General features: G+C 38.6%; 1 protein-coding gene across 4 annotated transcripts in view; it reads left to right on the top strand.

The window, feature by feature from the left end:
- The first annotated feature begins 12,299 nt into the window (after window positions 1–12,299).
- Window positions 12,300–26,406, top strand: part of LOC109983543 (disks large homolog 4) — a 44,655-nt gene continuing 30,548 nt past the window's right edge. For all 4 annotated transcript variants that reach the window (XM_020633295.3, XM_020633297.3, XM_020633301.3 and 1 more), the window contains exons 1-2: window positions 12,300–12,724; window positions 25,075–25,236. In XM_020633295.3, the coding sequence (XP_020488951.1) occupies window positions 12,623–12,724; window positions 25,075–25,236 (264 nt within the window). In that variant the 5' untranslated portion in view covers window positions 12,300–12,622. The remainder of the gene's footprint in view (window positions 12,725–25,074; window positions 25,237–26,406) is intronic.

The raw sequence follows: 26,406 nt of genomic DNA on the forward strand, positions 1-26,406 counted from the left end.
TGTGCGCGTGTGTGTGTATGCGGTCCAACAGAGCTTTGCTTTGCTTATTATCTATGTAAGAGTTGTAGTCGCAAATGTGGACACAAACGTCAGCTTCAGCAGGACAAAAAATCTGTTCACTGGCCAAATGAAGGAGAGTCATATTATTATTTTGTGACTCACTTATTGCACATTGTTTTTGTTTTGCATTTAAGCACTTGAATATGTATGATAAGAGACTTAGGTTTATTTCCTGTCTCACTGCTTTAAATTCAACTGCATCTGTATCCACATCTAATGAAACATGAAGCATCTCCATAATCCATTGTACACAATGCTCTAAAGATTTGGTTTGTACTGTAGATGTAACATTTGCAACTAAGATCTTTTTCTGTGTCGGTGCAAGGAGTTGGCTCAGGCAGAAGATAATTTATCTCTGTTTTAAGCCAGAACATTTGGCATTTGAAAATCACAAGTTGAAGTAGTTTGTGGCGTTTTCTTGAAATAGAACAAAAATCCTGTTTTCATTTGGGGAAGTTAATGAAAAGTGCATTCTGATTCTAACAAATTATTTGAGTGCATTTTCTCCCTTAACGACTATTTCAAAGAAATCTTGTGTATTTTAAAATCCCTTATTGTGTACCTGCATGTTTACTAGCCAGCGGTCTTCTTCCTGACTTCATTGGAGCATTGCATCACACTTTGAAGTATCACCACCACCTGTGGAGTAGTGTGGTGGTGTGACTCAAATTCCCAGAACCAATGGGTCAAATAAAACAGACTTACTATCACAAAACAATCTCCATCGTGATATTTCTGGTCTTAAGCTACAAAGCACTTTTGACTTCAGTAAACGAGAACATCCTGAAGGATAAAAAGACCAGATGATGAACATCAGGAGCTTGAAGAAAAACCCCCATAGCTGCAGATGCAACCGATGAAGACAACCCTCTAAGATGTAGGCGTTAGAGGGTCACACACAAGCATCGAAATCCCCTTTTAAGTATGGTTTAAACTTAACAGAGGCAAAGTCACAGGTTTCTTTAAAACCAGGAGACAGTAGTGGATCTAAGCAAAGTAGTTTGACCAATGAGACAAATAAGAAAGTGTGAACAAAAATCAAACAGCTCATAAGCCAAAGCATACCAGCCAATTTATCAACCTTTGTGGAGGTAAAGTCAAGGCTTGGGTGTGTACTGCTGCTGATGACGGCATCTTAATTTGGTCCACTGATTTTATTCACTGTGGAAATACAGAAAAACATTCAAGATTTGAATAAAAACATGCTTTAACAGCTGGACAATGCTCCTCAACAAACAGACAACAGAGATGTTGTAGGCCAAATTTGTTACAGCCTGTCCTAATGGCATACCAATGAGCTAGCATCAGTGACAAAATCTGCACGATTCTATTGTGCCCTAACTGCCCGCTAGCAGCTGACGCATCGCGCAGTTTTAACCCAGACGGCCAGTTTCTATTTTCCTCTCTGTCGCTCGCGTAGACAGATATGAAACGAGGAAGAAGAGGGCTCTGCAAGGCACTGGCACTTGCTTTTCTCACTCAACAGAGCTTGTATGCTTGTTTTACAGTTGAGATAGTGTATTGAAAAGTTGTGCTTTGACTTGTGTCATCACCGGAGAAAAACTTTTTCCAGGTTAGCACAGGGCGTTTATTGACGAGCCTCTGAGTGTTGAAATTTGGAACAGCTCGTCAATACAAAGGACCAGACTTCTGTTTATCCACATTCAATACAAAAGCACTAGATGTCTTACTGTTTGCAATGGGAAACTGAAATTGACAGAGCAAAGAATTAAATATTTAATGGAAGCAGTGTGCAACATCCATCCGTGTGCTGTTAGGACACGGTGTAATAATGAGTTTTCAAGTTCCACTGGAAAGGTTGGAACAGGAACTCACTGACAGCAGAAGAAAACCAGTAGGGTGTCAAATTCTGTTAATCATAGACTCAAACAAATGATTAACTGTGAAGTACTATCAACCACTTATGAAGAGTTATGTTAAATGTAAACTATTATAATTGGTTCCCTACATTTTGGGGCCATGTTGAAGCAGGGGTGCAAATCGCATGGATAAATCAGATTTTGATGTGAACTCCTAGATTTCATACCCAAGAGCAAGCAGTTTAACCTTACAGCGATATCCTCAATATGCTCACAAACACACACGTACACACAAACGCAAACACACTAATATGGAATGACCACCTCGCTGACACCATCCCCTCCCTCCATTTCTCTTTGCCTTTGAACAGATTTTATCAGACCAACTACAGTAGAGCACGATGATTAATTTGCGATATAACTAGATTTATTTTCCAGTCAAACAGCAATCAATCTGAGTATTGTTGAATTACACTAGCAGTTTTCTTCCTGGCAATCACAGGCAGTTTAACCTCATTGGAGTTGCAATGAACATCTCTCTATTACTGTTGTACAAGAAGTAATGTGAGGAGAGATTGTCCACACGTTTATTGATCTTAAATAGCAACTGAATGAGTTAAATCAAAAGGAAAAATATGAAAAAATGGTTGGCAAATAAAAATGTAACTTGTTGGGCAGCTGTAGATATACCTGGGCGGACGGGCTGTAAGCTGTAGTCGATGTTATGGAAACACTAAACTGAAACATAAGAAGCAAGGATTGAGTGGGAGTTGAGAGACAACATCTTATAGTCCAGTGTTGGTTGTATTGTATGCACCTTTAATGAATATTAATGGGAAGCTAAATAACCGTTAAATTAAAGCCAGGACTGCATTTTGGCCGATACATTCCCCCCTATTTTGCCAACTTAGCAGACTCTTTCCATGTGTGCAACCAAAGGCCTTCAGACCAAATGTTTGTACTATGACTAAACATTCAGCACTCATACGCAGGTATAGCTCCGTATCGAGATCAGAATGTGAGATATTACATTTATATGGCACTACTTGGCTGCACATAAAAGCAACAAATCAATTACAGCTTTACTCATGCAAGTCATGTTGACACAACACTGAATTATAATAATTTGTGCCGAATTTATGAAACCATTGTCTTCTGTTTTCCCTTTATCTTATCAGAGGATGTTTTAGCAATGTGTCAACGAAAAACCCACTACTGTAACATATCAACCAATTTGATTGATTTTCTGAATTGACATAATACTTGTGTTGAGATATTAACTGACAAGCGCACAGAACTTAAAAAAAACCAGTCATAACTTAGACAGAGCACAGTATTCATCAAAGTGAATCAGTTTGGTGAAGAGGTTTTGTTTGAACACAATTCAAATTCAGAAAATTCCAGTTAGATAGCAGCTTAAAAAGAAGAAAGGCTTTTTATTGTGTGTACACTTAGTAATTATAGTAATCTATTCATTACTATCTGGGCTTAGGTTACTAAGTCAGCCAGGCAGCTAACTGAGGTCAGTTGAAGAAAACTCAAAGTTTGTCTTAGTGGTCCATGCTGCCCATTAAAACTAAATTGAAGTTCCATTTACATAGAAATAGACACTGATGTTTTCTTTTCTGTCTGCATATGTCAGTATTAATGTGAACTTCAGAATGGGACATATGAAAATAGAATTGTGTTACACAGTTAAGTACACTGCAGGAAACTACCTGGTGGCTCAGTTTTAATCATCTTGCTGGAAGTGGTGCCATGGCTAACCAAACTGGTACCCTGCTGTGCTCTCTACATGCTGAGCCAAGACTCTCGGTGGTGGTCTGAGCCTCTTTGTTGCATTCATCAGAGGCAGATCCAAAAATAAATACTCCAATTCTTTTAAAAGTGTGAGGAAATTTTCTTAACTTTAAGTGCTCATAGTGAGGTGCAGACGAGGAGCTTCAATGCAAGTCCATCGTCATTCAAATTAATTCCAAGCTTCTCTGGAAGACTGTGGAAGATATCAAAAAAACATTTGGTGAATAATGCAAAACAGCAATCAATAATCTATTGTTCTGAATAGAGTTGATAATGGTTTGCATGGTGGTGCAGTGGTTTCACCTCACAGAAAGAAGGTACCTGGTTTGAATCCCCGGGTTGGGCGGGTGCCTTTCTGTGTGAAGTTTGCATGTGTACTCCAGGTACCCCAGGTTACTCCCACAATCCAAAGGCATGCTTGTTTGGTTGATTGGAGACTTTAAAATTGTCCGGTGGTGTGCAACGTTGTTTGTCTATGTATGAAAAGACTTAATGTCTTAAGGATAAGCTCCAGCCCGAGTGACCCCGAACAGTACAAGCAGGATAGATAATGGGCAGATGGATAGGTAATGATCTTTAAGTTATGCATCTCCATAACAATTGCTTTATACTAGCTTTAATGCGGCTATGGTTAAAAACATGTTTTTTATTAATTGTTAGGTGGGGGTTGTTTCTGTTTGTATAAATCCAATGAAGAAATCGTGAAACAGACTGGAGATTATAACACCATTTAATCGGCTGAGGTCAGACAACTTCATCAAACAAGCATGCTTCCAAATCACTTGACTGACAAAGTGCTGACAAAGTAACAGTGTTCACAGTGCTGCTTATATTCTGTCAAAAAGGTGCAACCCACAAATTCCTTTCCATTTGGGTGCATCACCATAAAACAATAAAGATGACATGACACTGATTTGTATACGTAACAACTGTAGACTCTCTGTCTAGCAAACAGTTGCTGACAACATATGGTTCACCCATATAAGTTTACAGCTTCAGACACCTAAAGGTAGGAGTGTTAACAGGTGGTAGGCAGACTTGAATAATACATTTCACGAAGTTACAAGATTAATGAATTTCATGAAAATTCGTACTAACATTAATATAAAGTCATGACCATTTTAACTTTATCTTTAATAAAGGCTTTTAGCACAAAGGTAATAGTACATAAAAAAGGGGTTGGCTTTCTTTTTGTAGTTACAATGTGGCTTGTGCAAGTGTTTTTGTCCACAAAAGGCACCTTCATTGATGATTCGAGATGCCGTTTATTGCAATAGCTATACATAAGTGTGACACTAGTTTGACATTGAAAAGATGCATTCTGTAGAAACACACCCTAATGAATTTAAAGTAAATACAGTCAGTCATTACACCTTCTTTATTGACAGATTCAGAAGTCCATTCAAAATGTGTTAACATGTTACAGCGTGGTTGTGGGTGGTTCTGGTTTACATGGACAGATTTTTGTACAGGCTGGAGATGGAATAGACAGTCCAAAGTGATCTTTCTTCCATATTTTTTACATCATATATGTATGAGTCTCAAATGGAGGACAGCTGGCAGAGGACAGCACACTGCTGCTGTCTTTAGCGTAGGAGTAGGTAAAGCAGAAAACAGACTGTGATAGAGGAAGTGATTGCTGCATGACATCAGACCGGTCGTTGCTGTGAAACACTTTCCCTTGTCACAGGAATATGATCATCTGTTAGGATTTCATTATTACAGTGTAGATGTTCACATCCCATAAGAGGGTTGTGCATATAATTATTCCCAAGATCTCCATTTAACTATTTAATAACCATCTCATAGCATGTCTGCAAGTGAAAAGGCAGTGTGTTCCAAGGCTAATTGATTTTCTTATTTTGAAGTGTGTTTAAGGTTGACCATGCACATAATACTTCATGCATAATGCATTGCTCCAAGTTCTCCCTGTTGATGATGACTCCAGTGTGGTATGATAAATTTACACATGTGGATGGTTTTGCAAGAGACAGAAGGAGGAATATCAGATGTGAAACATTGTGGTTTACCTGTAGAGCATCCTTTAAGTGCTTCTGCTGCAGCTGAGGAAAGCTGAGGCCTACGCCCGGGTAAGATAATAAAAAAAAGTCCAACTTATCTTTCCCTGACATTTAGAAGAGTAAATTCCTTTTGAAATAATTTTAACAGACAGTCCTCTCTGTTTTACACCATTCATATTCTTAGCTGAAATATTGACAACACAATATTTTGCAATACAAACAGGTGAAATTTAGAAATTCAAGCCAAAGGACATCAGATCCAGCAGGTTCTGTGTGGGTGTGAATACTACAATTCTCACCTCAGGTGTTTTCCCAGTCAGTGGAGCTGAGGCAGTCTCAGAGCCTTAGGAGATTCCCAGTTGTGTTTGCTTAGTTTCAAAATTACAGAGTCAAAGCTGAATGAATGATGAAGCGTCACTGTTTTTTCTGTGAAAGTGATCCATATTAGTTTTACCCAATTTAGGTAGATCCATCCCACCCACTGTTCATATTAAGTTTATTTTAAACTTTAGCAGGCTACTTTCAGGATTGCAACCTTCAAATGAGGAGTTTCTGAAGAATCTCTGCATCAAAGACATCTGTAAACATGAAGTCCTGCCTGACTGCACAGAAAAAATACAATCTTAAAACACAGCCAATAACTGTTATTGCTAGAACTTATAAGCTATAAGAATTATTGCTCAGCCTTGTTAATGAGTATCTTGTTGAGGGAGCTAAAGTTATCAATATTTGCTGTAAATCGAGTCTTTATAAGATCCTGTGTTCACAGACAGCCCTTCTTGCGCTGTCGGAGCGCCCACAACCCCCGTTTCAGAGCGCTTCTCACAATGTTAGTTGTTGCTAGGTCACGAGAGCTTCTGTAATGTCCATTAGGTGGGTTTTAGATAACTCCATGTGCCTAATATTTGCTTTATTTCAAGGAAATATAACCAAGAAAACGATTGATCAGACTAGTTTCTCCTCCGCCATTGCTGTTGACCAAGATGATATTAGAAGTCCCGCCCCGTCTTGCTTTTAATTGGTCAGTGAAGGAGAAGTGATATTGATGAGCATGGCGCTGTTCTTAAAGTTGAACTGTTTTCAAATGAGAGCGCTGTGAGGGCAGCAACAAAAATCGTCTGAAACTGAGGGTGTTTTGGTGCTCAGGCCAGTGAGCTCTGAAATCGCTGAACTTCCTTGGTTTTGTATTGAAAGTGGGCACAAAAGGGGCGCAAAAAGCACTGTCTGTGGACACAGGCCCTAATAAGAGCAGGATATAGTTTGGTGGGTAGGCCAAGACAAAATGATTGATACAGGCCAGTTAATTCAAAGGAAATTCAAATATCTTAGTTACACATTTACATTTTGCTATATATGTATTGGATAAAATAGACGTGTTGCATACATGTCTATGAGGCAAAGGACCAATCAAGGATAATCTTTGAGTAATTTCAAACCTGACCAACTAAGGCCAACTCTGTTTTTTTTCCTGAATTTTGTCACTGTCTATTTAAGTTTTTCAATCAAACAAAAAAAAAATGACTTGATCATAAATCAAGGCATAAATTGTTGCCTTGTTTGTAGCGCTATAGGGGCGCAGGTCTCTGAAATGAAACAGACCATGGATCTTGTTATTTTAATTGCATGTTCAAAATTGGCTGGGAGATCGGTAAAGTGATGCCGTGTGTGATCGTCAGCAATTGTTGGCATTGCTCCACTTATTTGAACTCCATGTGGTGGCGTATGAGGTGAGCTTGGGCATTTGAATCGTTCCTGAAGTACCTTACTATCATTTTGCAGACCTTCCATATTACATACTTCCTGTCAAGCTTCCTCTTACCCAGAAAATTGTAGAATTCAAAGTGTGCTCTAACGCTTTCCTTTAATGAAAACAGGACGTGCTGAATGTCTGCTATGTTAGCAGCGTGTGGGCTACCAAAGAAGGCTAAGATGGTACATGGAAGAGATTGACAGCAGTGGGTTTGCCATGCTCAAACTGGCTACTGGTAAAAATTAAGTTATAGGACACAAGAAAGTACAAGTTGAAAAATCAACTTTTGGACATTTTGTATCAATTCAGAATCTTAGAAATAAACAATTCTAATTCTGACTTGAATTGATTTTTTCCCAACACCTTCACTTTTTACTTTTCTTTTTACTAGAATATGTAACAAAACAGAATGCCTAGTTTCTATTTACTGTAAGCGTGTCTTGTCTGACAATACATTGTACAAATTCTTTATAGATATTTGAATTACAGTCTACTCTAGCATGGGAATCCTTTTGAGAAAAGGAAAACCAACTTAGTTGTAATGTTAAATGTCAAGAGACATTAAAAAAGACATTGACAGATGTCTTTGACTGTGGGTAGTACAATTCAGTCAAGTGGGCTTTTGTCCACGTTTGAACTTTGGCTTCAAAGACCAAGGCTTTCAGCTTTGGTCTCTTTCTCTATCTCTTTTTAAGGCCGTTCATGGTATCTTCTTTATTATACTGAGAATAAGAAGATTCAAAGATGGCTACCAACGCTTGCAAAAGAGAAAATGTAGTGGCACTGGCACATCTGGCTTGACCCACAGTGTGATGGGCTTAGTACAATTTCTGGCTCCATGGGATTCTTTCACAGTCAGTGGCGACTAATACCAGTACTGGTATATATTTTTTGTGTATTCACTGTGTACACGTGTGTGTAGCATGGAGTAGAAGCATGAAGTAATCATCCCATGGATATGGTGACCAGGATGCTGCTGGAAAGTCGACTATTAGTTGGGGATCTTCCACCCCCTGCAGATGTTGTCATGGAAACAATCTGGCTCCTTTGGGCCTCCCTCTCCCTCTCTCACACACGCACATACACAATGCAGCATCAGGATGTTAATGTTATATTGAACACTGGACGCCACAGTTCAAGTTTCCGTGTGACTCCCACGCTTACATAATGCTGTAGTGGAAGAGGGAAGTCACTTACAGTCATCAGCACAGAGATTATACAGTATCTATGGCGACTATATTCAGTGATATCGTCATTTCTGATATGTATTGCTTGCCTGGAAAAGCTGCGTCGGTAAAAACAAAAAAAAAATACTTTCATGTATAAACATTTGTACATTTTGAAACTGTTAATATAATCTGTTGTATATATAAAGAGATTGGTCCTCTATACAGGCTGCTTCTACAAATATGAGGTGTATGATTATTGTGTTTCTGTGAAACCACAGAGAGGCATCCCAGCTATGTACCGTATAAAGTAATAAGTAAGCTAAATGTTTCCCCTCCTGCTGATCTTTAACATGTCAGAGCTCAGCGGACTGAAAAATTAAAAGGCTTTCATGAATTTTGTATTTCACAAAAACAGTTAGTTGGAGTCAAACTGGAACAACGGCTTAGAAATTCCTCCAGCTGATAAATAATACTGTAATTGCTGTAGGTGAAGAATTTTTCATGAACGCCTTAAATTGTGACTGACAAAGTAAAATTGTTGAAAGACATTTGTTTTCTTGATTTCTTGATATTCTCTTAATAAGACCTTCAAATGAGTCATTCTTGTTAGTATGAGCCATTCAATAAGGCCGAATCTTAAGTAAGATAACTAGGAAAAAATGCTTTCTGATAATACAGATTATGCTGTGGTCATGTCTTTGATCACACGTACGCTTTATCACTTACTTATTTTTGTGGATGTTATTTCAAAAGGCATGAAGGGAAAAGGGAAACGTGCGGAAAAACCCTTGTAGTGATTTTATATGGAGCGGGCCCTCTTACTCATTGAAATAATCTTTTGCAGTGTCAATGTAAGAGTCCCTTTTTAAAATAGATTCACTGCTGCAATCAAGGACACAGTTTTCATTTTTAGAGCCATATCCATGGAAACGATTGTGGGTGTGAAAATACTTTTCAGTCTTCTTATGTCATCAGAGAGAAGAGTCATAGCATGAAGTTAGATCAACTAGAAAAAGAAACATCAAAGGATATTAAAAGAAGAATGTGAACAATCTTTGCCCACACATAAAAACACACCTTATCTAAAATATTATGTCATCATGAGAGGGGGCTCTTCAGCTGTATTGATCTTCATATTATTGTTTTGGAAATCACATTACTATACATAGTGCTTTCTTGGGGTTTTTTCCATTGATTGTATCGATCTGGTGATTTATATACTGCTGCTTCTGGTCTTTGAGTTACTGTAGAGAACATTTTTCCTTCACACCGTGTTTAAATTCATGACCTCCCTCTCTTCGGCCTGTTATAATCCTGCCAGTGTGTTCAGCACTGCAGATTTCCCAGGATATCCCCTGCTCTCTGGGAGGGTGATGAGGTTTAAAGAAAAAAAAAAAAAAATAGCACACTGGAGTATTCGGAGCCGGCTGAGTGTTCGATTTGAGGCTGACGTCACCCAAGAGCGAGGAGCCCTGCACCGCAGTCGGTCCTGAGAAGAATGCACAATATTTAAATCTAGCCTACCTGGTTCTCTCGCTCCACCCTGTGGGCACACCATGTCAGCACAATCACACATAGAAGCAGAGAGGAGAATCAACTCATAGAGACTAAATGAAACATTCATCATGTGAATATCATAAGGCCTGTTCAGACTGATTACTTATTATCTATCACTGATATTTCTGGTTATCGAGTTAACCTTTCATTAAAAAAACTAATTTATTTGCACTTTTTAGAACTATAAAATAGATATGAGTATTGGTATGTTTTATCAGAGATCAGTATATATAATATGTAGAAAATGATCAGTTAGATTTTCAAGGTAATGCAGTGTTGAGATTGACGTTTTGTTTGTGGGGCTTTTTGCCTTTATTTTGACAGGGCAGCTAAAGACAGACAGGGAATATGGGGAGAGAAAGTGGAGGCTGAAGCACCCCCTAACATCAGGCATCATTAACACCATCAGCTTGTAAAAACATTTCAACTTGTGTTACCCTGTTTAATGGGAATTGAAGATGTAGTGCACCTCTATGCGTGGTTGTTTTTCTGTCTGTTTACTATAGTAGTCTGTAACATGTTTCTAAAACTTCCTGAAAAGTGATACGACTCACAGTAGGTCGCTACTCAAACATTAAAGGTGTTTCAGAGGTTTTCTACATAATCACTGAAACCAAATACTTCTGATCATCCCCTCAGTCAGAGCAGCATAACTAGACGGTACCCTAGTTTTTGGAGTTTTAGTTGGTTTTTCTTTTAATGACTTCACATCAACTTCTGAGAGGGAGAGAGCTCATACAGACGAGGCCGAGTGAGAGAGTGCGCCATTGTGCACAGAAGTGGTTTGAAAAGAAAAGAAAACTCAGGGTGATCTTCTGCTCTAAGCTAACTCCATTTACCAGAGAAGGTTGTAAAAAACACTGCAGACTGCATTCCCTGTAACAGACTAATTCTGTTCAAACAGCTCCAACGTGTGTTTTCCTTACTGCTCTGTTCATAGGCCACAGCTGTTTGAACTTTCAGTGTGAAGTGTATTGTCTGTTAAAAAGTAACATGTTCTTTCAATAATCCTGAACATTCTAATAGATGAAGATGACTTTGTGCACGACTCAGTATATTTTCATCATATGGACGCTTCTCTCAGCACCCCCAACTAAAACTTCCAGACTTCCGGCGCCCTTGGGTGCCTGCTCTATCTAAACTAGTGTTCCATTGTGTTGTAATTTAATATAAAATGTAAATTAAAATAGACACAACCATCACCATTATTATAATTCTGAACAGCTAATGGGGAGTGATATCAGCCCAATGAGTGCAAAATAAACTTTTCACTAACATTCGTTCAAAATATAAACAGTTAGCACTTGAAAATTAAAAACTTGCAGTTAAAAACATACATATAAAAATTAGATAAAAATCAAGTATAGAAGTCAAGAACTATATTTCCATATAAACTCTATGAAAAACTTCTGAATTATAAAAAAAAAAATCCTAAATGTACTGGATTTGCTTTTCATGAATTTGTCAAGGTCAAAGTTATTACTGTGTGCATCAATAAGCGAAGGTTTAACCAATCAAAATTATTCTATTCATACAGGCACAACAACCCTAGAGGAGATAATAACCTTGTGTGAGTCAGTGTGTCAATAGTTGAAGCTCCGGTTTTTAGCTCAATCAGCAAGCAGATCCGCAATGAGGACATTATATAACCGTTAGGTGCTGTCCACTGATATAGAACATTTCAGCACCTTGGACAGCTCCAACAGCTTTTTTCTATTGATCCAACAGGGGGCGCAGTAATCCCATTGTAACATGTGGTGGTGGTGGTGGAGGAGCAGGCTGTTCGATGTGTGGCCATTTGATATTTCCCAGCTTCAACTGCCTTCAGATTAATGGGTGTAAATGGGTGTGTGCTTAACTTTATTACAACAACCAATATCATTTTAATTCTGCCACTGGGTAACATCATTATGCCGGTGTGCTCCATTCTTGTCTCTTTATTGCTTTCCCTCCTTATGACGCCAGCTGCGCGTTAAGTACACACTATATGGTAAGATTGAGCGAGCAAGCAAGAGAGAGAGAGAGAGAGAGAGAGAGAGAGAGAGAGAGAGAGAGAGAGAGAGAGTGTGAGAAAGAGAGAGAGAGCGAGAGAGGTTGGATTTTTTTAGGCAAGTGTAAATCATATTCGATGCTGCCAGTGTAAATCCTTTAGACAACATGCCTCTGTATGAAGAAGGACGGAAGCTTAAACGTGAGAAGCATGCAAGACGTAAACTTGCATAAAGACACGCATCTATCGGACCGAGTACCGCTGCGGCCCGCCGTAAACCGGCATCTCTGACCCTCCTCCCCCTTGGCTCTCCGGCGACTCGCGACCAGCTGTACCGTGGCTCTGTGTGTGTGTGTGTGTGTGTGTGTGTGTGTGTGTGTGTGTGTGTGTGTGTGGCGGCGGACCGACAAGTGTGGTCTGTGCTGTCCGCCTCTTGTGAGTGAGGCTTTGGACTGATGTCTCTGCCTGTCAGGAATTTGAAGTGTCTATCGCCGGTCATGTGCCAGTGTAAGCTCATCTGCAGCAACCGGACCCTCTCTCTCATGTTCGGCTGCAAGGTAAGCCCGAGGTGCACGCGGAAGAAAAAAAAAGAAAAAATCTGCAGCGGGATGCTTGTGATCCAATGCATAATATAGACTGTTTGCCTGTAGAAGTATGTAGCAAAAAATAACATAAAAGAGGCCTTTTTGTGCGAAATCGCGCTTTTTTTGTGTGTGTGTGGCAGCCGTTTGGCTCACTGAACACAGCTAGGCTACTACAGTTATTAGTCTACACAGATCACACTCACCTACCGCTTCCACTCTAATCCATATGCGTTCAGGTATCATCTTATTCCGAGCAAATTACCTTCAACATCCAAGCGTGCACGGTCGCTTTTTTTTTTTTTTTTTTATCATGTTCGTATATAGGAGCACTTGGAAAGGCGACAGTCTCCTTGGCAAGCTTGGCTGTGTTTGGTGATTGTATTTCTTTAACACAAATGTTAACTGGGATTGAACGAATGGCACATCAATCACCAACAGACATATTCTAATTAAGTGAAGATCAGGTCACATTCGGGTCTAACCATACGTTTTGAAGTGCTGATATGTTCATGTTTAGCTTTGCTAGCCAGCAAAGCAAATTGCATGGCATGCTTTTGACCTTGGGAAATGTATGTTATAGCTCAGGGCCACTTTAATATCAGTCATCAGAGAAACTGTATGCTGCAGGAGAGGCTGAACCCCAGCTTGAAACTAGGTAAGATGGACAGTGCCTCTGATTTTTTCTAGAGTAGGCTACTGATGAATCAGAGCCAGTGTTGTGCTGAGCTGCTTAATATCAACAACTAACAGGCTGTTAAGCTGGGAGTCTGCAGTATTTCTCTGTTTATATTGAAGGAAATGTACAAATAGCTGCATGTTCAGTCATTCATTCGCTGATTGTCCATCACTGCCCCTCCCTCTCAGCTTCAGGTGTTTCCAATATGGCAGTCCGAGCCAGCTCAGTGTTTCCCTCCAAATGGTGCTCTAGTCTGTTGACTTTTTAAAGCCAAATCCCACAATACTCGCCCGTTCCAGCTAGGCATCATGGCTTGCCAGAATTGATGTGTACATGTGTACAGAGCTCCGGATAAATCATTTGTGAATTCAGCTCCGACATTTTGGTTTGTGCTGTTTAGTTACTGGAATCTGACACATTTGATTAATTTCATAGGGTTGTTGTAACTGTATGTATGGAAATCAGATCGATTCAGTGATCATCTATTCAAACAATCCAATCCATACCTTATATTTAAGATACAAAAAGCCATATATGGGCCTACAGATATATGTGTATGTCCTTGTGAGTATTTTTTATGTATTACTTTTACGTTACATTAAATATATATATTGAAATTGTACAATCATATTTGAGTAGTTTTTGTGGTTGAATATACCTAGCTGGTAGTAATAAATGGGCCAAAAATAACTTGTGTAGCAGGTCCCTGAATTGATTTGAATCTAAATTGCCCACTTGCAGGCTTTGTTATTTCAGCAAATGTTGTATGAGAATCCATATAAAGTGGTATCATTATGCACCCCTGTTCAATAGTTGCACATAATTTAATATGCAGTGGATATGTCTTTGTATTTAATTAATATTGATTAATATTTACATTTTGTCTGGTAGATGAGAACAATTTATCTCTGTGTGACACAGCTGGTGATATTAACGTGGGTGTGTGAGCACAGCAGGACCTCCCCTTCAGAAACTATGAAAGCGTTGAGTATTTATTTGCACAGATAATCCCATGTGACCCCACACCTCGCTCCCTCCTGCCTCATATTTTACGCTGTGTCTGCATCTGAGACATCACACCTTCCTCATGGAAAACGCTGGAAATTCTCCATCCGCTGACTTAATTTGACTCGAGAGTCATCATGACAAACCAGTGAGATGCAACTTTACAGCAAAAATGTATTCTGTAATAAGGGAAGATCATTTCAAAATGGGATTAACTGCTCGATTACAATGCTAGTTATAACAGATCTGTCTTGTATTAATAGAGTTCGGTTTATCAGCAGCACATATTACTAGCAGAAGATGTTCAATCTTTTTGAGTGCATGTTTATTCTTTAACATCAGAATCAAGGTTTGCCTTGACTTTGTTCTTTCACCTGCATTTGAACAGAGTATGTCATAGCAGCAGCTCTGCACATGCATTTCCAGCAGGTTCAGTAGCCCTCAAACAGTTTGGTTCTAGTCTTTTGCGGTCATGTGGTAGGTTGTTACTGGTGGGGTTATATTTGCCCAGATCGTGTGGGATGTACTGTATATTGCAGGCATATTATACTGTCATACTATAGCTCTTGCTTTTGTTCCCTACATTCTCCAGGACAGCAATATGTTTTTGCTAAATATCTGTGTAACTCTAGCTGCCACATGACTGGCCATTTTCCAAGGTGATCTTCCAAGGTTATTTGTTCGTGCTGCTTCTTTAAAATAAAACTTATGCAGAGTCTCTGTAATGTTTAAATCAGGAATTTAGAGGACACTCTTCTGGTTTCTCTCCGGTTATAACAATAAATAAATGATTTATTATGTGGTTGGAAGCATTCATCAGTGCATTAATGTGCTATTTTAAGCCTAATGCACATTGGTGGCCTCACAGCATTTAATTAAGATATACTGCCTCGTTGATCTTCATCTTTTTGCATTGCTCACTTAAGTGATATACAGTGTAAACTAAGTGGCTAAAGAACAAACAAAACTAAGCGTTAATGTAATGAATGATTTACGACTCAGGGATTAGAGGGCTTTCATCTCAATATCCAGATCAATAATCCCCTCACCCTAACGATCAATTCTCAGACATCCTTACTGGAAAATGGACAAGAAAACGGCCTGTTGTCAATCATTAAGAGCCAGCCAATCAGGAGATCAGGAGTAGTGATGTGATGATAGCCCAGTTGGAAAAAAGCTGAGGTAGCGTACATTGCCACACTGTAATGTTCGGGTTTAGCATTTCAAACCCACCGTTACCGGTTTTAGAGCCCTGCAAACACACATTTCGTCCATATGGATTTGACCTATTTTATGCTCCTGTTTATGTCATCTTTCTTTATAAAGGGCAACACGCCTCAGCTCTGACAGTAAGCTTGGAGAGATACAGTAACAACAATGTTCAGCAGCAGATATTTACTAACGCTCTGTTCAGTTCTAATATCGAACATTGCAGGACGGCCTGTACCTTAGTAACTTACCAAAAACTACTGCTGCTGTTGTGTGAGCAATGGATGTGTAAGTTGTAGGAGTAAGTAGCACACACTGGTTATAAAAACAGCACTGCAGAGAAATGGCATTTGTATCTAAAGAAGTAGATTTAAAATAAATTACAGTTTATCTGTGATATTTATGTGTGCAAAAAAGATGCGTATCCCATTCATCATGTTCTCCTGCAGCCTGTTGTCTTTGGTGGTAAATTTAGCCTCACAATACATTCCTAACACTGACTCTTAAGTAACTGTTAGTTACAAGAAAATATTCAAAACTGCCGCAGGTTACATGACCATCTCTCATTCTCACTTAAATGAATCTCCACTAGAACATTTTGGGAGTCAAACCCTTTGTAACTTGCATTCTCCTTTATTTTCATGTGATCATTTGTATGGTGGAAGCGTCTTTATACATGTAGAGTTAACACTCAGCATGTATAACATTATCTTTTACAGTAACACATTAACTGAATTCTCTGCATTTAATTTTCACATTCTAGAAAGATTCAAACAGCCCTTATTAACACTCACTAGTGTTAATAACACGCTAGGTTGAGGTTTTAAGATCTATCTCATTAATGATTCAAATGATAGAAACAGAGAAGTTTCCTGATTCACTCTCTATTATTCCTGACTCCTGAAGAAATGATCAATTACAGACTCTTACCTGTCTGTCTCTATCTGAACACGAGAGATTTCGTCATTAAGTCTATATCTGTTAATTATCGATTCATTTATAATTAAAGAGTTACACAGATTTTTAGCCGGCAGCAAATTTTAGATGTGAGGTGACTGCAAGTAAAGTGTACAGAAAGGCATGAGTGGGTGTGAAGAGGCACACATTTGTGAACACTCCGACATCCTTTTTTTCAATCTGCAGTAACATGGTTAAAAAAAAAAACTGATATCAGTACAAGTCTGAGTTGGACGAAAACGCACACAGACACACTCCCACACACAGTTGCTGTACACTTTGCTTACTTGCAACAGCGAACAGCAAAAACAGCATTTTCCTTCAAAAATCTTAAAGAGCCAAACCAGTGTCATTATCTATCCTTTAATTATATCTTTCTAATTCTTCTTCTTTTAGCCATGAGCTCAGCCGAGTTAGAAGGTTTATTCACAGCTGGAGGAATCCTGCAGAGCTTAAACAGTACAGAAACACTAGAACTTGAAGTCCACATGTTTTAAAATGAATGCATCACTGTATTGTATAAAAAAAAAATGTACCTATCGAACGCTAAATAGATTTAAAGACAGAAAATCCTCAAATTGTGCATAAAAATTGATCAGAATGTAGGGAAAGACATTTCTGGTTAAAATATTCCAGGGGAGACCTCCAAACCCCCAACAGAGTAAATGATCAAATAGACAACTTATTAGCACAGTTTCTGTGCATATAAAAACATTATTCGGGAAATAATTATTGTTGAACTGTTCAGAAACTTGCAAATTAGTTGTGATAAATCGTGATCATGATCCTGCCAAAAAAAAAGAAATGCTGTATATATACATATATTTTTCCATCTCGCCCACCACTACATCAAGGTGCCTCTTGCTAACTGTTGTGGGAAGTGAAGAGTTAGCACCCTGCACTGCAGAGCTGGTCCTGATGGGATTTTGCAAACATTGCTGATATTCACAAAATAAAAATAACCAGTGCTGCTATTATGACATGTTTGTTTCTAGTTAAATCATTAACTAATCTTACAGAGTTGTGTGTTAACATGGCCTCCACTCATATAATAGTGGGTGGATAAGACCCATGGGGCTCAAGGAGGGCTAGCGCTACAATTGCTTACAAGTGCAGCACACACAAAATGCCTGTACTCAGCATAAAATTGTGTGTTTATGTGTGTGTGTGGGTGGGGTGGGGGTGGGGGGGGTGGGGGGGGGGTGGGGGGGGGGGTGGTTGAAATGATTAAGACTACACAGTTTTGTGTGTAAGAGAACCGGGAGCACAGTTGAAGGCGTTAGGTTTCACCTGTAAACTGTACTATAGAGCATTTTAATCAAGGTCATTTTAGCTATTTAGGCGTAGCTTTATGTTGACCCCAACATATTTTTTTTTGTGATTGTTTATAGCAGTGCTGTTTAAACCAATTTGTACTGGAAAGCTCAGAAGCTAATTAAAAAAACAGTTTTCTCAAAACTGCGAAGGCTAGAACATTTGAAATACTTTTATGTCAAGAATTTGCTCATCACAAGGTGAGGCATTATTTAGGGGTTTTTTTAGTACTTTGTGTTCATGGACATCACTGCAGAGGCAAAGACAATGAATAGACAATTGAAAGAGGACAACAGAAGGAAAAAAGATTTAACACCAGATGACTCATCTCAGATTACCATTTAAAAGTGAATTGCTTTCAGAAATGTGGAGCAAAGCCGCACAAACAACCTTTATAGCAGTGTTTTATTCCACATTGTCTGTAGTTTTTTTAAATGTTTCATATATTATGTTTAGTTTCATGCCTTACATGAAGTTCCTTAAAAAAGGCTCAAGACAGTCACAATGAAATTCTCCCAAAAAAGTATTCTATGTAAAAGCCCTGCAGCTGAGCACCCGCTATGACACCACTGAATGTAACTTACATTCTAATATGATCATTAAGTATGAGGATGATGTATCTGTGCAGGTCTCATCAGTGATGAATCATCATAGAAATGAGATTCAGTACGTCTTCATTTGGTAAGGATGATGTAAATCAACTAACAAATATTTAAGACTGAAATATGAGGAAGACTAAATGTTGAGTTTCTAAAAGAGCTCAGCTTGTATCCAGGGACTTTATTTATTTATGACTTTTTCCTGTTTCACTGAAGTAATATCAGCCTTTTGGTGGTGAAGAAAGCCCAACAGGGGTTTTATTCTTATTTTTAGAGAAAGTCTTGAGTTGCTTGGGACTGTAATGAGCTTCAAAACATGCACCACTTAAAGTATTTTTACATGTCTGATCAAAGTTTGAAATGGACAATCTGAAAAGTGCTCCTGGGCAGAACGAGCGTCTCCCTGTGGGACAATGTACCAATGCAGTCAAGGTGATGCCTAATATGAAACGCCTTCACTCTGAAGCACAATGAGCCCCTCTGCATTCATAACAACCTCCACAAACTTATTTCAAACATTTAAAATACAAATGTGGGTATCCTTTAGGATTCATTGTAGTTATTTAATAAAACATTTGAGTCACATAAAGATAAATCATTTCAAATCTTCCCTCTGAGTCTTACAGCGAGTTGACTATTTTTACAAATAAACTTTTACAAGGTTGTTTTTTTCTATGTTTATGTTATTGTCAGCCAGGAGCTTTGTATTTGCCATTAGTTCTCAGAATTACATGAGATTTATGTAACTAAACACAGCAGTAGATTTCATTTTGGGGTAAATCTAGAGCGCCTCCAAGGAGACATACAAAGCTCTTCTTCATGGCAGCACCACTCTGTGATTTAGTCTGGATGTATTATTACATTAAAATCCTTCCTGGTGCAGTTCTAAGCGTTCTGCCCTATGGTAAATGTAAAGTCTGTTGTGGTTATTGTTGCAGAATTGTAGCTACAGGATACCAACACTTGTCAAAGTGTTGTGCAGAAAAAAACCTCTGAGAGAAAGCATTGGCAGAAGATGAGTGAATCTTCTGTGTTCTGAGGTTTACATATACAAGAAAAAAACACAGTTTTATTAGTAGGTGTTGGCTGGCACCAGCAGTTGTTATAATGCAAATGATATTAAAGTTGTGTTCAAAATCTTGCACTGGAGTGGAGATTGAAAATCAACTGAGATGACAGAAAGAACTTTATTTTGATGGGTTATTGCAGAAAATAAAAATATATTGCAGTCTACACAGGTGCGCTTGACAACGGTAATGCTCATAGTTACAATCTTACCTCCAGCACTCACTGAAGAATATACAACCCCTGTTGTCTGCGACTCTTCAGACATTTCTTCACCCAAAACCTTTTTTAAAATCTTTTTTATGTGTTTTTCTCCCTGCACAAAGCATTATAGTCGCAAATTTAACTGCCGGCTCTATTGTTTACGTGAGGTCCCACGAGGTCCCGTGAGGTGGTGCGTCCCTCCGTCGGGCACGATAATCTTAAGGACATCCTGTATGTGATGTGCCAAGACTTTAATATCTTGTAGTGTGAGCATGCTTGACATTATGGAGAAGAATATCTGTTAGGATTCTCCTAAAGTGTGTGACGCTGCCCGGATGCAAAATAGGGAAGGATTTTAAAACTCCTGCAGTGTGAGCCGGGCTTTAGGTAAGAAAGTGAACAATCATTTAACATAACCAACCTTTGCTGCCCTCGTAACAATGTTAGACACGTGTTAGCCCTGACAATTATACAAGATTAACAGTTGAATTAGGCTTAGGCACCAACATTATGAGATTAAGTCTGGAGAAAAGAATTGTGGTTTCAGAAAAAATGTGTAAATTTAAAGAAAACTGAGAAAAAGGTCACAAACTCTCGTCACATAGGCGAATGATGTCAAAGATAACCAAGTTTTGATTATACATTGAAAATAAACCTTGGTCTGCTGGGTAAAACTTGTGTGTTCCTTTGCACCGTCTCTCCATCCCATCCACCGCTTGCTTCAGACTTTCTCCATTTTTTGCACAATACTTGACTGTTCCCATGCTTTGCTCAAGTCATAATTATTGCAGCACCTTAGTTTGCAACCTGAATGTTTAATATGATTCATTGGACCTTAAAAGTAAAGAAATGCTGTAACACCTCTCTTCTTTGTGCACATTGACAACCGATTACAGACAGCTAATGGGCTCAACAAACCCTGTCGGCTGCAGTGTTTGGGTGGGACAGTTAACCCGACTAACATCAAGTACATTTTGATAACCCAAAAATACTCGAAGGGAGTTAAATATCTCTACTGATGTATGAGCTTAAGCTCGGTACAAAAATTTATATTTTTCCTAAAGCCGCTTGAGGTCCAATCAAAAGGTACAAAGTTGGCTCCATAATTGCAGGGTAGGCGACTAAAAATTGCCAAGGATGAAAATACAAAATGTGTGTCACAAATCAGTAAATGTATTAATCTTTACAGTAAAGTCAGATACAGTGTGTGTAAAAATGTATATATTGTATATATGCATTAGTTTTTTTCTGGCTGATAATAAAAACTGACACTAAATCATTAGCACTTGCATAAACAGCTTAAATAGGAATTCTCTTGAGCTCTGTGTTAAAACTCAAGATAATTATAATCACATTTTCCAGATCTATTTTCCAGATGTGTCACTGAGCTGTAGTGTACTAAATTAATCTTTATACCAGCATACTACTACTACTTCTGAGACTACTGTGAAGCATCACCCAGCATAAAATCCCTGTACAGTTCATCAGAGCAGCAGCAGTTAGAATTAATCCGAACAGAAAAATAGGATTAATCATCATCGTTGAAGAAAATCCAAACATACGAAACTTTGAAAAGCCTAAACTCTGAGAAGGTGCAGTGAGGGAGTTGACACCTTTCTTTTACACCCAAAGAACCTCTCGTGGTTCTTGTAACATCACACACATCAAATGCATTTGCACTCTGAGATTCTTGGAAATGATATGCCTGAGAGGTGAGGTAAGCTTTCACTGGATTCCCTAATGCACGGTAATTTAAAAGCTCAAGCTCAGGCCTTGAATTACAAACTGAGATGACGGTAGATAGCATATGACATTTGCTTCACATCAAGTTAACTCATTTAACCATTCAAGGGATGGCTTATTCAGCCACTTAGACTGCAGCCTTATAGTATAGTAGGGCCTACTCTTGTGAAGTGTGGGGAATCTCTTTATATTGACCTTTAGAGCAGAGTCATTCCTTTAAGATCTACTGGATTCTCTTCAAAATGATGTACTGTATTGATACATTAAAGCTGAAGAAAACTGGGGGCATTTTGTCGCAGTGGTCATTTATTTGGCTGTTTATACAGAAAGAAGCATATTTTGATTGTTTCAAACTGCTATAGATCCCCTGGTTGTGATAAATGGCCTTCAAACCATTTGGTCAAATTATACTAATTTAACACAGTACTGAATATCAGCACTGCTGTTATTCAGTTGCACTTGGACGCTCTCCTCACACAACTGCTCATTTTCGTATGTGTGCTGTTTGGGTATCTCAAATCTTAAACATGCAGCACTTCAAAAAGCTATCTACTAAGAAGAATCTGCTTTAATTTCATGATACACAAATTACCAGAAATGGGTGGAGATTATGTAAAACGCTGCAGGTGTGTAAAAACTCATGGACCGGAAAAATATTAGCTGCTGCTGCTCTTATCTCGAGCAGAAGGTCCCTGTCTTTGTTCTGTGGATTCAGAGCTGCCTGTTTTTATTTCAGGCATCTACTCAGGGACTGATTGATATACGAGGCACTAGTTGAATATCATGATGTTCAATTTACTCGCTTGAAAACCTCAAATGAGCGCTTTAAAATATAAAGGAGTTAAAACCAGAAACTGCTTTCCTTTGACGAATGTTTGAAAAAAAATGCTCCTTTTAACTTCACATAAATTATATTGCATTTGCATTTACATGAGTATTTGCATTTCTTCATACTGCAGTGGATAAAAAAAAAGCAGCTACGTTAACAAGATTTTCAGACAATATAAATAATAATAAACGTTACACTCCTTCAAATTGTTTGAATTTTAAAAAAGTTCTGTTTTTGTGCTATTCTGGTACACTGGGCAATAATCATACAACTCACTGGTCAGAGGGATTGCGCCTGAACCGCTCTCCAGAAGGGCACTTTGTAATGTATATTAAGCGTTGACTGTCACATCCCCCACCACTGTGACAGAAGGCAACATGGCAGCATGAATGTTGGTCATGCAAGAAAGTTGGATGCAGTGGAGAAAAAAAAATTCCCGGGGGCTACTTTTAACTCTGTTCATGTAATTTACAAACTGTGCCTTCGAGTTAAAAATGTCTGTCAATTACTGCAAACGATTTAGAATGGTTAACCAGTATTTTTCAGTTCAAACTAAAACAATTTTAAACTGTAAATAGGTGAGCTGGTGGAAGCAATGCCTGCCTCTGCAGTGCTAAATAAATACAAATTGATTGTTTATTGCTTATCAACTTTTAACTATATGGAACCATGCTATCAAATCATTTTTACTCTGGTTCACCCTTTCCAGCTTCCATTTATTGATAGTTCGACTTTTGTGATTCTTACCCATCCCCCCTCACTTTCCCCTTTATCTTAATCTCTATTTCTCTACCTCTTCTTCTTGCTCTCTCATTGTAATGTGATCCAGGATGGTTGCTGGCAGCCCCAACTGTGCCACTGCAATCTCTGCTCTGCTCTGGTTGCTAGGCAGCCTGTCTGAGACGGGGCTCGGTGATGCACCGCCCTCTCCGTCTGCCTCCCAAAAAAAGAAAAAGAAAAGAATGGCAGAGAGCACCATCGGGCTATTAGCCAAAAATTCAGATGATGCCTCCATTTTTTTCTTCATATTCAGAATGAGTTGCTTCACATCTGCAGTGCAGCAGAGCGTTTTGTAAGCCTGGAGGGCTTTAGTGGAGTACAGATATGTAAGGGGGAAAAAAAAAAACGTCCAATAAACAGGACAGTGTAGCAGATTCACGCTGTGATGCTGCCCACCTTCTGATGTGTTTGTGATGGAAACGCAGTGTGCAGATTTTGTGTCATCACGCCTAGAATGAAACCTACCATGTGTGGCTAACACAGTGGGCTGCTGGCAGACTGCCCAGGTGTGGGATAACGGTAGGGGAGGAAGGTTACGGGGAAGAAGCTGCATGATTTGCTGCTTCTGTGGAGCCACTATGAGTCATGGTTGTCCATGTGGTTGTGGAGGACGATCATCCTGCTCGACACACAATGGCAATATTTGTAAGCCTCCTATGATGTCTTTTTTTCACTTGTAGGCGTCACACATGTTGTGACATGTACATGATTTGCATATTGATTACCAACACTTGGACGTTCTGTTTTACTGAATGAGGTAGTTTGTCATTGACCCTGTTCTGTTAAAGAACATGAACAATTAAACAGAAGAGTATACTAACAACAAAGCTGACAGTGTAAGTTTTCTTAAAAGGTGTTCAGATATCATATTTTCTGTTTTTCAAAAATCCATCAGGATAAATAAAACATTAATGAAAACACTGTTTAAACACAGACGGATGGTAAGCTTTAGCTGACAATACACTCTCTGCTAGTACTGCTTGGTTGTTTGTATCATCACAGGATTATTTTTCTATATTATCTTGGTGCTTAATGAATACTGGTATCAGATCAGTGCATTGACATATGTAAATTTATGTCGCCCAGAGCAGGGCACACATCTGTCTATCGTATATTATCAGCTTTAATTTTTTTTATTGATTATTAAAATGGACATTAATTTAAAAAACGATTATCGTAATCTTTAATGCTTTATTGAAAAACAATGTACTTTATTTCTCCACTAGCAAGCCACTTTGTTTTAGCACTACTTCTGCACACCACAAACATTCTCTTCTGCCAAAAGCGCACTGATCAGCTGTTTGGGTGTGCAGGCTTCAAAAGAGACGACAAATACATCCAAACTTAATAGATAGCTATTATGACAGGCAATATGTCGATATGGCTATTTTCTGTGGAAACAAGAGAGGAAAAACTTCTGCATCTCACAGAAGATCTTGCAATATTAAAACATGAAAACGTTTTTTTGTTGGGTTGAAAACTGTCTCACGATATCTGTACATAGATGCAGAGCAGAAGCCATCATGGCGGAGTCTGATTTTGAACTGGAAGATTCCCCTGCCACGATTAAATTGTTTGTTTAATCCCTGTCCAGAGTCTAAGTAAAAGAAAAGTGTTCCCTTAGTGCGTGTATGTGCCATAGAGATCTATTGTACAAATAGTATATTAATTTCATGCAAGTTTTTAAGCAGACTTTTACACCATCTCTGAAAAGATCATGCAGTTTGTAAAACATGTTCCAGTGACATTTCAAGAGGAGCGGGACTATGAAAAAATATCATATCTCATAGCTCATCCAAAAAACAGACACCTAGAATTATCAAGAAGTAATGAAAAAATCATGGGTATCTTATCAGCCACGATTTTCACAGTAAGTGCATCTCAACTGAGAGCTGGAAATAAAACATGACTGACGATCTCTTTCATATCTGTGTGTCTGCAGAAGTACAGGTACCAGGATGAGGAGACGCCCCCCTTGGAGCACAGTCCAGCACATCTGGCTCCTGGGAAAAGCGCTGAGATGCTTCATATGAGCGACAAGAACCTTGCTGCAATGGAGGCCATACATGGCTACACACCACACACACATATCTCTCCAGTCAAGGTAGGATAAACACACTCTCACTCAACAATGTACATTACCGATCAATACCTAACACTATTACAAGGGCAACACACTATGCTGTCAGCACTAAGGCGTCGGGCTGTTACTGTGTTACAATAAACACACGCATGCTTTTAAACTAATCACACTGTTCATCACATTACATATCATCATTCCTCTGCCAGCATGACACAACTATATCCTTCCCACTGTGCTTATATTGAAATATACTCTGAATCAGTCAATCACACAATCCCATTGGAGATATTCATATTTTAGCTGCAGTTCTGAAAACACTCCTGAAATTGTACTAAATGTAGCCAATGTTAAAGTGGATAATTGTATTGATTGTTCAACTGATGGTGATAACATTTAAACTATAAGCTAACTAATTATGCACCAGTTTGATATTAACATAAATACTAGGTACGAAATCACAAGACCTATGAGAATTATAATCACAGGAATGTCCCTTCTCCATTTAAAGACATAACATCCTCCAAGCTTTTAACATTTCTATTAAGAGTTTTATTCAGCTCACAGACAAGTGGTTCATGAAAACAATCATACAAATACAATACAAATATAATTTTGCACTTATGTGTTGTTTGTCATGACTTTTTGTCTCCAACATAAATACTTTAAGGGGAATATAATACGGTCATAAAGAGTCAGGTTAACTACACGCCTGCATGAGCATGCATCTGAGGCAATTTGATATCAACTCTTAGCAAAAAAAAAAAAATCAAAGTGCAGGTGGACACAAGATGAGGGGGCGTAATCCAATCATCTGATTGGTTTCAGGATGTGGTCAAAGATCAATTAGGATTTGTAACAGAAGAATGGACACCTATGAACTTAGTGAAATAAAATCGCTCACTAGTTTTGCTGAATAAAATGACAACAAAGAAAGCCCGAGTGGCACATGCAGGAACAAAAAAGAACGGCTTTACTTTAAAGTGGTAAGAGTAGTCTAGCTCTCAATACAGACCCTGAACTCCTGTGCTGAGTAGTTATTTAAGACACGTGTCTGATAAAAGTCAACTGTAATACAAACATCAGTCACACAGTCTAATGACACAGCTGACATCAGCAGGAGCAGAGTCATGTTGCCTTGAGTGCATTAAGAAATACAAATGCAAGCAGGTGTAAGCTATAATGCACACTTGA

The sequence above is a fragment of the Labrus bergylta genome, chromosome 14 (assembly GCF_963930695.1).
Source record: "Labrus bergylta chromosome 14, fLabBer1.1, whole genome shotgun sequence".
Lineage (NCBI taxonomy): Eukaryota > Metazoa > Chordata > Actinopteri > Labriformes > Labridae > Labrus > Labrus bergylta.